Below are 13,262 nucleotides of genomic sequence, written 5' to 3'. Positions count from 1 at the left end.
GGTGATTGTGTGAATGTTCATACCACCCACCGCTGAGACCAGAAACACAGCAGGAAGGGGTGCCTCTTCTATTCAGAAGAGAGTGAGCCAGGTGCTTAGGAACGAAGCCAGGTGAGAGAGGTAGATTCAGTAATGGAAGATTTAGGCACTGATTGCCCAGGAAATGAGCCAAGAAAGAATCCTGGAGACTTCCAATGGGTAAAGCATTGTCTTACATTTCTCTTCTCTGATTTCCTCCCATATAAAGACACTAGAACAACATGTGTAAGAATTACCTTATTGGGTAAATATCTCTAGAAAAAGAGCATTAAGTTTAACTGATACAAAAAATATATTTAAATTACCTAATTTTACCCCTTTTCATAGGAGCAGATTGAGGAAAAGAATACCTTTTATGGTAATGCTCCAGTACTAGACATACTGGAAGATTGTATGGCTGTCAGCATCATTAACTCTTCAGACAACATGTGGCTATAGAAGATAGATTTGCACATAAGCAAAAGGTCATTTATATCAACATTGTTTGTAAGAGCAAAAGACTGAAAAGATTATGTCTATAAATGGGCAATTTTACAACCATAAAATGTTGAGGGAGCTTTTCATGTACTGATTTGTAACAATCATACACATACGTATACACAGACTCATATAATGATAGAAAAGCAATGATGTTTATAGCATGCTACCAATTGTGTAAAACAGGAGAGAGGAAGAATATCTTGCATATTATGTGTATATTTCTTGCATATGTATGTAATATCTTTGAAGGTTACACACAAAAAAACTGGTAACCTTGGTTGCCCTTGAAGAAGAGAACTGGAGGGCTGGGGGAGCTTTTTCACAGTACCCTTTTGTACCTTTTGAATATTGAACTATGTAGAAAAGTAGCCATTTCAGGAATCAACTTAATTTAAAAAAGAGAGAGAGAGAGAAAGAAGAAAAGAAAATCACTAAGGAGCTGTAGGAAAATGCCTTTGAGGAAAGAATCCTATGTAGGATACCATCTTAGTAAAATATGCCTTGGCCAGTCTAGAGGTGCTCAGAAATGAAAATAAACCGCTTGATAAAAGGGTTCAACCATCTGCTAAAGTTGTACTTATTTTTTAGTCTATCTGCTGAGAAGAGGGACCTTTTGGGGAGAAGGGAAGGGACAGGTTCACAGCCAGGTAGCAGTCAAATACCAGTAGGAAGGAAAAGGTTTAGTGACCCTTAGCATTGAGATAAAAGAAATTTCCAGGTATCATTTCAACCAGGTAGTTAGATGCCATAGACCAAGATCCAGGACTGTCAGATTTTTTTTACCCTCTTTTACAACTTCTTATGTTTTTCTCTTAAGTCTTATTCCTTCTCTCGTGTGGAATAAGCATTAAAGTCTTAAAATGAAGAGGGTCTACAAGCTGGTTTCCAGGGACAACAAGGAAGGGTGGATGTAGGGAGACCATCTTTCCAGCACCATTCTTGCAGACAAGAGAAATTCAACAGTCTGGATAAACAGTGACAACTACCTAGAGGAGAGGAGAGCAGGTGAGTCCCTAAGACCTGCCCCAGTCAAAAAAGAAGAGTGGAAAGGACCCTGCCTGGGCCTGTGAACTGCCCCAGAGGCTTAGGAGAAAGGTTTCTCAGATGCAGTGATAGATCAGCCTTGGACTTTAAGAGGATTAAATTTGAAACTGTTACAGGTGAGGTGCTGACTAGTCCATTCTTGTATCACAGAGAGCTAGGCTTTTTCTTCACTCAACAGGTATTATTTTATCTTCATTGTTACTAAAAGAGAAGAAAAAGAATTTTTCCAGGTAGCAGCGAGAACATAAAGGACCATTCCTATTTTTTCTCTTACCTTGTACTGATCTTAAAACAACACAGAAATCTTTAAATGAGGGAAGATTATTTACTCCCATTTCTTCACCCCTTTTCTCTTGAATCCATCAACTTACTAGTTTTAACCCCAGTTTTGCCTACTTGTTCCCAGAAAAAGTATCACATAATGCAGACAGACACCTGTAACCAACAAAGTAGAACATGCAGCTTTGCTCTCCGGGAGGCTGTAGTCTCATGGGGAGAGAAATAATGACATTCAAAAATGAATAATAATGCCCTGAAGCATATATTAAATGTTAAGCCAGTGGTCTCAGTGATAATGGCTTAGGAATCTAGATGATGGAGAAATCACTGAGAGTTGAGACACTCCAGCTTCGTGGAGAAGGTAAGTCTTGAAGGACAGGTGAGATTTAGAGGAGGACTGAAGAGAGCACTTCTGTCAGAGTAGGGTATGAGGCAGGATCAATCTGTGTAAGGCATCTTTGTGGAATAATTAGCGACCACATTACAGCAGTCATTGGTTGAAGCAATTTCTTACTCAATGAAAGTTTAAAATAGGATTTTCCCCAGATTAATAGAAACCCTACTTATTGCAAACATACCCATCAGAGCATTAGGGAGATATAACAAATGATCTCATATGACTCCTGCAACTTGCCCACTAAGTATGAAGTAATAGGAAGAGGAGCATATTTAGGTGGAGGCTACAGTACCTGCTATGCTGAATCTTCTTTTTATCTCTCATCACACAGTAGGAGCCAAGGTAAGGGTGAACTTTAAAGAGTATCTCACTCTCTATCCCTACAAGCTCAGATCATGTTATTTCTTTCTCTTCCTCTCTCCATTCTTTCCTCTTCCCTTTCCTGTGCATGGCCAGATGTCAGAAGAAGTCCTTTCTCATTGTGAGTTTTGGTTGGAATGTGACAATTGCCTTTTTAGAGAGAATGTGTGCATGTGCAGATTAGTAGAGATTATCAAATACGGGAACTACACTAATACTCACCTGGTCTAAGAATCAGAAGATCAAGTCTCCAGAACCAGCTCCATCACTTTTTGGCTGTGTGATTTTGAGCTGTCACTTAAACTGCCTCTTCCTCAGTTTCATCAATTTGTAAAATGGAGATGTTAATACCTCCCTACCTCCCTCATAGAATTTTCTTGAGCTTCGAGTGAAATAATGTTTGTGAAAGCACTTTGGAGACTAAAGAACTTATTATGAGTAACTCAAGGTGAAGATTGCATGGGGGCAGAGAGGAGTAAAGTTGGGAAATCTCAATAAACCCTATCTAGCCCAATGATTTTATAAAATTGTTTTATAGCATAAAAATAAGTTTAATTATATAGCTTCCTTTAATGTTGTAATAACTCTCACTCTAATGATACTTTTCTCCTCCCTAGATATCTCTAAATGCAGAACCCAGCTCCCCTCTAAAAGTTCCGGCTCGTCTCGCCTGGGCATCTCATCGGTCAGTGGGATTCCCAGCTACCGAAGCAACAACTAAAATTCTCACACAGCATCTTCAGGGACACTATGGGCTTCAATATTTACCCTACCAGGAGCCAGAACCAAAGCTGATTTAAAAATGAAAGGACTTTTATAGAAAAGGCACGATGTTACACAGGCTTGAAAGTTGAATTTTATTTGGCACCTCTATTAGAAACTCTTTCAGTATAGTACCTTAATGTGAAAGTGATTCTACAGTATTTCAGTAAAAGGTATTCCCTGCCTAAAAGTTGATACATTTATAAATTTTAATAGAAATGTGATGATAGGTACCATGGGGTTGATGAAGAAACATATGTTGGCACTGTTGGTAATATTGGGTGTGTCAGTCAGGACCCAGAAAGACACAGAGAACACACTCCCAAGGCTACTTGAATAGTTTAATGATGGGGCTATTTAATATGGTATGGGTGGGTTAAGAGAATCAAGAAGGGATAGAGAAACACCCAAAAACTAGCAGCAACAGGGAGCCTTTATTATTACCGCATGGCCTGTAGAGCAAAGGAGATGGAGTGGAGATCCTATAACCCAGTGAGGGGCCACCCAATAGGATGTATGTCATATGGGAGAGAAACACAACCAGTGTCCAAACCAAGGCCCAGCAGGGAGGGAAGAGGGAGAATACCCTAACTCTTCTCTGTTCCCACATTTTAACCTTCCCATAAGGCTTTCCTTTGGTCAAGCCCATCTGGAATTTAGAGAGCTAAGAAGCCTGGGGGATGCAGCCCTTAGATGTCACCGTCCCAAGGCATAGGGCAGAGCTGAGTTGTATGACTCGGGCATCTGGGTGGGGAGGGGTAGGATATGAGTGGAACAATGGAAGCACAGTGGGGGAAAACGTATACATTTCCAAAGGAGGAATTACAATTGATGTTTAAATAATATAAATGGACTTTAAAGAGTTATTGGAAAACAGAAAATATAACTGAAAAAAATGTATCATATATTCTAAGCTGTAACCATTTCAAGGTCCCAATGTACACTTGAGGCAGAAGTTACCATTCCAATGTATGTGTTTACCTGAGTAAAGCAGAATTACAGAAAAACAGTCATGTAATATTGAAGGTGTATGTTCTTATGCTACATACTATAATATATGTATACATATTACATTATTTGGTTTAAAATGGTTTAAAAAGGTGACTTGGGAGGATGGCCTAGGATGCCCAAATGATCAGTGGAGGACGAAACAAGACCAATTTCAATTTATTAGTTTGCACCGCCCAGAGTGAAGCTACCAAGTGGCTGTGAGGCAGAGAAGAAAGAAAACACACCACCAGATCTGTGCTCTTCCCATGGGCAAAGCAGCAGCTGAGGGAATGGATTCCCTCTTTTCAGAGTCAGAGCTCTCATGGTCTGCCTCCAAGAGTGAGGGGCAGCCACGTGAGCTGGGGTGGCCTGCAGCAGCAAGGTGTCCACCTCCCTTTGTCCTCACGCACCCCTTTGATTATGTCAGGAGTCAGTCACACTGTGGGAAAATGTTTGAATGGGCCAGACTGGAGTATGTCCCCAGCCCTCTTCTGGTTTTCATTCATGGAATAAACCATGATCTTCTGTGAAAGGACATGTCAAGAGAGAGAAGGCCTCATTGCTTACCAGCTGCTACAGCTTGGTTATCTACTTCTTTGTAACAAACCACCCCAAAACGTAGCTGTTGGGAATGACAGTTGGTTATTTTCTTCATGGTTCAGCAATGCAGGCAGAGCTCCATGGGGAAAGCTTGATCTACACAGCATCCCCTGGGGCCTCTTGACAGAGGGCAGAAGCATCCACTTCCAAGATGGCATACTGACATGGCTGGAAAGTTAGTGTTAGCTGTCCACTGGGCATTTAGCCAGGGCTGAGGGCCATGGGCCACACTGTTCCTCTCCATTTGGGCCTCTCCATGTGGACTGGGGTTCTCACAGCATGGTGGCTACAGTCTAAGGAAAAATGTCCCAAGAAAGCCAGGTGGAGTCTGTATTGCCTTTTTGTCCTACCCTTGTAAGTCTCATAATGTCACTTCACTGTACCCTGTTGGTCCCAGAGGCTTGTCTGGTTTCAAGCAAAGGGGGCACAGACTTATAAGAGATGCAAGGTTCTGGAAGAATCTGGGGGGTGGAAAATATTGTGACTGTTTTTGAAATACACTATCTGCCTCAGACTGGTCCCCTGGGTGACCTCTGCCCATCCTTAGGTCACAACACCATCCTCATAGTGACATGAGTTAGACAGACAATTGATAATGTAAAGGTAAGCTGATATTGATATTCATTAATTCTACAAAACTTTACGGATCACCTACTACATACTAGATTCTACACTAGGCTCTGAAAATACAGAGAAGACAAATGTTCCTGCCCACAATGAGTTTATAACCATGAGGAAGACAAAGCAGAAATTACAATGCTGTGATTGTTGAAAAGAGAAGATGCTGTGAGCTCCCATAGAAGGAACAAAAAGCCACTCTGGAGAGTTGCAGAAGTGATGTCTGAGCTGAAACCCAAGGATGAGTAGTAAATAGGAGGTGAGGCAGGCAAGGGGCAGCATTGCAGAGAAAGGAATAAGGTATACAGGGATCCAGAGCAAAATGAGGGTAACCAACCATCCTGGTTTGCCCAAGACTGTCCTAGATTTAGCACTAAAAGTTCTGCAACCAGGAAAGCCACTGTGACTTAATCTTGGGATGGTAAATAGTCCAGTATAGGTAGAGCCATAGAAGAGTGGAGTTGGGGGCAGGATTGATGAGGGAGAAAGCTGGGAAAGTAGGCAAGGAACCAAAACAGAAAGATAAGCCACAAGGAGTTTAGACAAGTAGTTGAGCAATCAATATGGGCTTTTAAATAGGGAAGTGACTTGCTAAGACATGCATTTAGAAAGAGCCCTAGCTAACTGGATAATTAAGAAGAGGGACAGTACTGAAGATCAGTTAGGAAGCCACTGCCGTTTTCCAGGAAAGCCCCAACGGTGTCTTGAAGTAAAGTAGTGGAGGGGAGTGGAGAGAACTAGAAGGATTTAGACTATCTTAAACAGAAATAACAGAATTTAGAATTTTAGTTGTGGGAGGTGAGAGAGAAGGAACAATCAAGGATGACTCCCAGATTCCTGGCTTGGGTAACTGGAAAAAGCCCTGGGAAGGAACTAGGATGGTTTGGAAATACCTTCCCCACACCACCCTACGCCAGAACACAGACAAAGCAGCTATTCTTCTGCTTCCCATACAGCTCTTGTTGACTGAAAAGTTACCTCAGATGTGCAGCTGACCCAGAAGACTCAGGCATCCCAAGAAACTTACAGAAACTATAGGAGGAAGTTTAGGGGCAAGGGGGTGATTGACAGGTATTTATTAAGCTAGATATTTCCTAAACTATTTATGTACTCTATCTTATTTAATCTTCACAAGAACTTTATGAGGCAAGTAGTTTCTGTTATCTCCATTTTATAGATGAAGGATTCAGGATAAAATAATGTGCTAAACATGGCCCCAGCAACAAAGAAGCAGAGCTGGGATTTAAACACAGACTTGGTTGACCCCAAAGAGCTAGTCTGTCCACGATGTTGCTTCCCCAATGAACCCTTGTTTCTACCTGATTGGATATTGTTCTGCATCTCCTGCCATGCCCTGATGCCGGCTCAGTCGGCACTTGGGCCAAGAAGGATCTTCCCAGAAAGAGGGGGCAACCACACGTGGACTAGGGAAGGATGCCACCGAGGAAGGGGATGTTAACCCCTCTGGGCTCTGAGAGAAGGCAAAAGGCTGTTCCCAGGAACCAGGATTGCAACAAAGTGTCTTAATCCTTTATGGCTTGTCCCTAAACTTACTATATTTGTTTCTCCTGTTGTTTTCCCTTAGAATTAACAGCAAAAACCCTGAAAATTAAGGCCCTATTTAATTATCTTTGTGAATATCAAGGGCAGGGAAAGCTATAGAGACACTGTCCCAGTCAATTTAGGGATGGGGCAGAGTTAGGAGATGCTACTCAAGAGATATCTATGGGAAGGGCACTACAGAAAAGAAAGGAAAGCAGAGTGAGTTCCCAGAGCCATCCACTCCCATCCCAAAATAGAAGAGACAGTGCACAGGGAGCTTGTCTAAACCTAGAAGGGGCTCAGGAAGTCTGACAGCTGGAAGGCTGACCCACCCACGTCGGAGACAACCTGGGGCTAAAGCTGTAAAAGAAACTTCAGTGCCAAATAGAGCTCCTTCTTAACCAACCAGGTTTACGTTTTTATGTAAATCTTGACTTAGGTGTCCTTTGAAGTCTTGATCCTTTTGTATGAACAGTAATCCTAAGTCTCACTCACGACATATTCCCACATTTTCTTTTACACAGTAAGCACATGATCTGCACTGGACGTAACTGAAGGTTATCGGAAGAGCTGAGCTGAGCTGTTCATTTCTCCGCCGGCTTCTTTATTCACTGACACCCGCCGGGAAAGGACACCAGAGGGCGCGCGTTTCCCTCCCATCTGAGTCCAGGGCACTGCCTCCTGCCCATGGCTGAGGTTGGTGAAAATGTAATTTTCACTATTGGAAAGAGATTTTTAGGAGTTTTTAATATTTATATCAACATCTTTAGGGACATATTTATTCAGCTCAGGTCTTTGACTCCATTCAAATCAAACAAAATATTCAATGTCACTTTTTGAAGAACTTCCAGTCTAAAGAAATATATACCAAAAAAGTAACCGAAATGTATAGTTATCCATCCTAAAATAGAGGTGACTGCTGAAGAGCCAGGATTTATTCTCCCAGTGGGGAAAGGTCAAGGATGGACCTTGAAGTATGTATGGAGTACCCTGGATGGATAATATGGCAAGAGATAAGCTCAGAGGCTCTTCCTGATGCCATAAATTCTAGTCTTCATGCTGCAAGGGTCTCTTTGTCACCTACACTCCCCACGCTTGCTCTTGAATGTTCTTTTTCTCCCTATATTTTGTATATTTTCCATATTTTCTGTTCTCTGGCCCCTGCCCTGACTTTATCCAAATCCTGAATTTTTTTATGGTTTGTTAGATTACAGTGCCTTTCTCATATACTATTAACACATTTGAACCTTATAACAATCCCGTGAGATAAACAGGAAAGATACTATTATCACCAATTTACAGCTCAAGAATCCAAGATTCAGAGATGTTACCAGGCCTGCCCAGGGTGCTCTGGTTGTATAGAGCCAGGGCAGAAACTACCTTTGTATTTCCTTTCCCCAGCATTGGTTCTAAATACCACTCTCCCCCTATACTTTCTACATTGCTCTGGCACCTACCATTGCCAAGGAGCCCCACTCTGATGGTGGGCTTTCTTCTTATGGCTTTTCAATTAGCAAACTTTTCCCCCTGATCACTTTGCCTTTCTTTTCTCCATCTTATAAATCCCACACTCATTACTAGTGTTAAGATCCCAGCTGAGAAATATTCCAAATTCCTTCTACTATGCTCAGATTTCTATAGTAGAAATTAATCACTTTATTAAGCCCTAATTTTAGGAGAATTCAAAACAAAATCTTGTGACAAAGTATTTAAGAGATGTCTCTTTAAGCCCAGTTTCAGTTGTATATAAGCCTCATCTCGCCACAGCACCTTGGAGGGGTGAGTGAAGAATCTCATGGGCCGTGTATCTCCATGTCTCTAGGGGAGAGGGGCATGATTTCAGACAAAATGACTCTTGCTAAGGCTAATCCCGTCACCCACCTGTACTCCTGACACCGCCACCCCCCCTCCCATCCCCACCCCTTTGGCCATCCCAGGACCTCGCTTTCTCCATTAAACCTTCTCTTTCACCAGTCTGACATTCTTTACTCCACATTTTATAACTAGTCTCAGAAATTTCATCATTTGACCCAGGCTTGTTTTCCTCTCCTTCATTTTACTAAGAACTTTCCAGCAACGTACACTTGTATTTTTCTGCTGTTCTTCAATATTTACTCCCCTTAAACGCATGAAACCTTGTTTCAGGCTTAACGTCATGGAAATTGCTCTCTCAGGGCTTTCTGTGATCTCCCTAATTACCATATTGAATGTCCTTTTCTCCATCTTCATCCTGCTTGATCCCTCTGTTGCATTTGATATAGTTTCTTTTCTTCTTAAGAGTCTACTTCATTTTAGTGACTTACTGATGCCTGCTCTCTTCTCCAGCTATCTTACCTTTCTGCCTTGTATTACTGACTTCTCAAACTCTGATTCTTCTCCCTGTCCCTTAACCATGAACTTTCCCTTCAATTTGTTGCGGTTTACCCTATTTTCTCTCTTATGGTCTCTCCTTAGAGGACTCATCAGCTCAGTCCATTCTAACAGATTCGAAGATCACTCCCAAATCTATGTCTCCAATCCTGACCATCCTCCCTAATTTTATCCCACACATCCCCCTGTTTATTGGGGGTTTCCACTTTGAGTGTCCTGCCATTACCTCAAACTCAGCAGCCAAGGATGTTTAGTTTATATCTTAAGTGTAAAATGGGGAGGGAAGACTCTTGGGTGCTTCTGATATGGCTGCCCCACCCTGCTTCACAGCCTTGGGTGGGTCCTTTAACTTCTGTGAGTCTCAGTTTCCTTATCTGGGAAGATATTTACTTCACACTAATCCTATTTGTGAGGAACAAGTGAGGAAATACATGCACACACACAAATATATGCACATACACACTCATAAACTCTAAGGAAAATATATAGGTGCTAAGGAGTATGAGGAGCAGGGGAAAGAGCAGGGAATGCACCATCTAGGATCCTCACTTCTGTGGAAAACAAGTATAGGGGAAAAAAACTTTAATTTGAGAAAATTCTACCTATTAACTTCTTTCCTCTGTGAATTTGGAGAAGGTCATTGTTATTTGATATGAAGGCAGGCCACCTTGGTTCAACTCACAGAACATCAGTCTTTGCAAGGACCCAAAGAATGAATGTGTGCTTTTAGACAGATTACTCTGGTAACTGTATACAGGACCGACTGGTTAAGGGAGCAATCTAAGAAGGGAAGATCAGTTAGGAGTTTAGACAACAGTGAACAGCAGTAATCCAGACTTGAGATGGTGTAAGAAGACCTTCGGCTTACATAGTGCTTTATCTTATATAAATTCTTTTCACAAACACTCTCATTTAATCCTTACAACAGTATGTGAGGTAGGTAGGGCCATTATAAAAAAAAAAGGTGGAAGTTTAATTTAAAAGGCAGCTGTGTGACACCTTTTTTAAAAAAAGAATTGATAGGATTTAGAGAGTAGTGGGATGGTGGGATGGGAGTGGAAGGGCAAAATATGATCCCAAACTTTCTAAACTTGGGTGACAGGAGAATGTGGCTGCTATTAATGGAAGTCTAGAGGAAAAGCTAGATTGTTGGTGGTGGTGACGGGTTGTTACATTTTCTTTTTATTTTGAAATAATTTCAAACTTACGGGAAAATTGTTGTACTGAAAGAATAGTATGAAATAACTCCCAATAACTTTCATTCAAAGTTTGCCTATTGTTGCAATAATGTCCTTTATAGCAAAAAGATCTAATCCAGGATCACAAGTTGCACCCAGTTATCATGACTTTTGAGGCTCTTCAATCAGGAACAGTTCTTCAATTTTCCTTGACTGTCACACCCTTGGCCTTTTAAAATATTACAGGCTATTTTGCAGGTTGTTTCTCAGTTTGGAATGGTCAGATGTTTCCTCATGCATGAGCCCAGTTTGTGCATTTTTAACTAGAACATCACAGAAGTGATGCTGTGTTCTTTCTATATCCTATCAGGTGGCAAACAATGTCAATTTCTCCCATTAATGGTGGTGTTAACTCTAATTATTTAAGATGATATCTGTCAGCTTTCTCCATGGTAGTTACCACCCCCCACCACCACCCCTGCCTTCCCTTTTCTAATGACTAAAATATTGTGTGAGGAGATACTTTGGGCCTATGTAAAATCGTGTTCCTTGTTTCAGTTTCACTCATTAGTTTGAGCACAAATTGCTATTTCTCACCTGAAATAATTATTACTAAGATGGTTGTCAGATGGTGATTTTCTAATTCTATTATTTGTTTTATATTTATTAGTTGTCATTTTACCGTAAGGAAAGCTTTCTTTTCAACTGCACTTATTTATTCACGTATTTACTTAATCAATGTGGACTCATGGATTACTATTTTATTCAGTAGGTTAAAGTCTGTTACTCTTGTTATTTATGTTGATGTTCAAATTATCTCAGTTTTGGCCAGTGGGAGCCCCTGCAAATTGGTTTCTGTGTCCTTTTGACACATCCCCACTTTCTGGCACAACTAGATGGTCCAGGCTCATCTTGTTCTTTCCCTGCCCCTGCCCTGAAATAAGCCATTCTTTCAATTAGCTATGGTTCCTTTTAGTGGAGAGTATTTAGAAACCAAGATCCAGGCATGAGATGAGCTCATTACTCCTGGGATGTTGCTGCCCTCAGGCCCTCTCAAGGGACTTTTATACACACATGTATTTATACATATATATTATCTATCAATATAAATAAATACTAATACCTTCTCCAACTGCAACCCATATACCACTTCAACAGTGTTCTGCCTTTCCATATTTGTGTCTTCTTTCTCCAACAGTGTGAAACCTAGCTCTGATTATCCTCAATACATTTGCTTTGTTAAGTCCCCCTGTATATGTGTATCCAGTCCACCAACCTAGCTACCCTCCTTTTGCAGGTTTCAACCACTGCTGGACTGTCTTCCTGCCCCACTCCCACACACTTCAGTATATTTTCTTTTTGCTCAATTCCCACCAGGAAGGAAGTTAAGACAGGAGGGAGAGTAATAAGAGGGAGGAAAAAGGGGAAAAGGAAAAAAGAAAAAAAAGAAGGATGAAAGGAGGAGAGAGGAAAGCAAACAGATATACATTTAATTTTTAACTTATTACCTTTGAATTGCCAGGACACCCAAGATGGGGTCAGAAAAGCAAGACTAGGGTTTGGGAAGGAACTTTGGACTGGAGATAAAGGCTGGACCATTATATGCCCAAATAAAGTGACAGAAATGGGGAGGACAATCTCTCCCAATGGAATTAGAAAGAAAAAGAGCAATTCAGGACTTGGAAACACACACAGATAATGCTCTAAAGAAAGAAAAGAAAAGGCAGCAAAAGAGTTAGAGGAATACACCTGGGAGCAAGGGAAACCCATTGGTGGAATGTTACAGAAGCCAAAGGAAAAGGGTGTTTTATAAGGAAAAAGGTAGTAGGCCATGTCAGTGCTGCAAACAAGTAAAGGGAGATGGCTGACCAAGAAAAGTTTCCTGGTTCTAATAACTAGCCACAATGAAGAGATTATTCATTTATTCTTCCAACAAATGGGTGGGGATTAGGGTGGTGGTCAGATGCATAGGCTTGAGGACCGAAAGGGTGCTGGCAAGGCTGGCTTCAGTGGCACGGGGTCAGTTGATTGGAAGGGTCCAAGGCTTGGTTTAATGGTCTGTTGCTGTCTTGAAATTCTTGGTCCTGCATATCATTTTGCACTGGGCCCCGCATTATCTTGGCTGACGTAGCCAGTGTAAACTGTTCTTTCCTTTGGAAGTATTTGTTGGCGAAAAGTGAGAGAGCAGTATCTTGTCCCAGTGGCAAAGAGGAGATGAATGTTATTTAGCCTTGGGCATGTGTGTCGGCAAGATTAGTGTGTGATGGGGAGGAGATTATCGAAGTTGATGAATGACGATGGGTTGACGTTGGAGACTAGAAGGATAGGTTCAAGGCCTTTGGCATGTCAGACAGCCTTGGAAAGCAGCGGAACTGCAGGAAAGAAGTAGAGGACACGAGAGCTACAAAGACCGACGAGATAAGAGGGTGCGCTGACAGGCAAAAAAATGAGCCAAGCCCCCAAAGAAAATCTTGTCTGGTGGCCTGATACTGAGGCGTGCGTTAACAATCGGGATCCTGGAGAGTCCGCCTGGCAGCCAGACACTAAGGGAGGCGCGCGGGGAGAAACTAAGCAGCCTCCCCAGCCGTCCACACCAACGCTAA

General features: G+C 41.7%; 1 protein-coding gene across 6 annotated transcripts in view; it reads left to right on the top strand.

The window, feature by feature from the left end:
- FBXO16 (F-box protein 16) overlaps positions 1–7,765 on the top strand; it is an 85,843-nt gene extending 78,078 nt beyond the window's left edge. For 2 of the 6 annotated variants that reach the window (XM_037813025.1, XM_037813028.1), the window contains exon 8: positions 3,217–4,370. In XM_037813025.1, the coding sequence (XP_037668953.1) occupies positions 3,217–3,399 (183 nt within the window). In that variant the 3' untranslated portion in view covers positions 3,400–4,370. The other 4 variants (XM_037813030.1, XM_037813029.1, XM_037813027.1 and 1 more) reach the window with 4 other exon arrangements.
- Positions 7,766–13,262: the final 5,497 nt, after the last annotated feature.

This window comes from Choloepus didactylus, chromosome 20, assembly GCF_015220235.1.
Source record: "Choloepus didactylus isolate mChoDid1 chromosome 20, mChoDid1.pri, whole genome shotgun sequence".
Taxonomy (NCBI): Eukaryota; Metazoa; Chordata; class Mammalia; order Pilosa; family Megalonychidae; genus Choloepus; species Choloepus didactylus.
The sequence above is the reverse complement of the archived record's forward strand: the minus strand, read 5'-3'. Positions and strand labels throughout refer to the sequence as shown.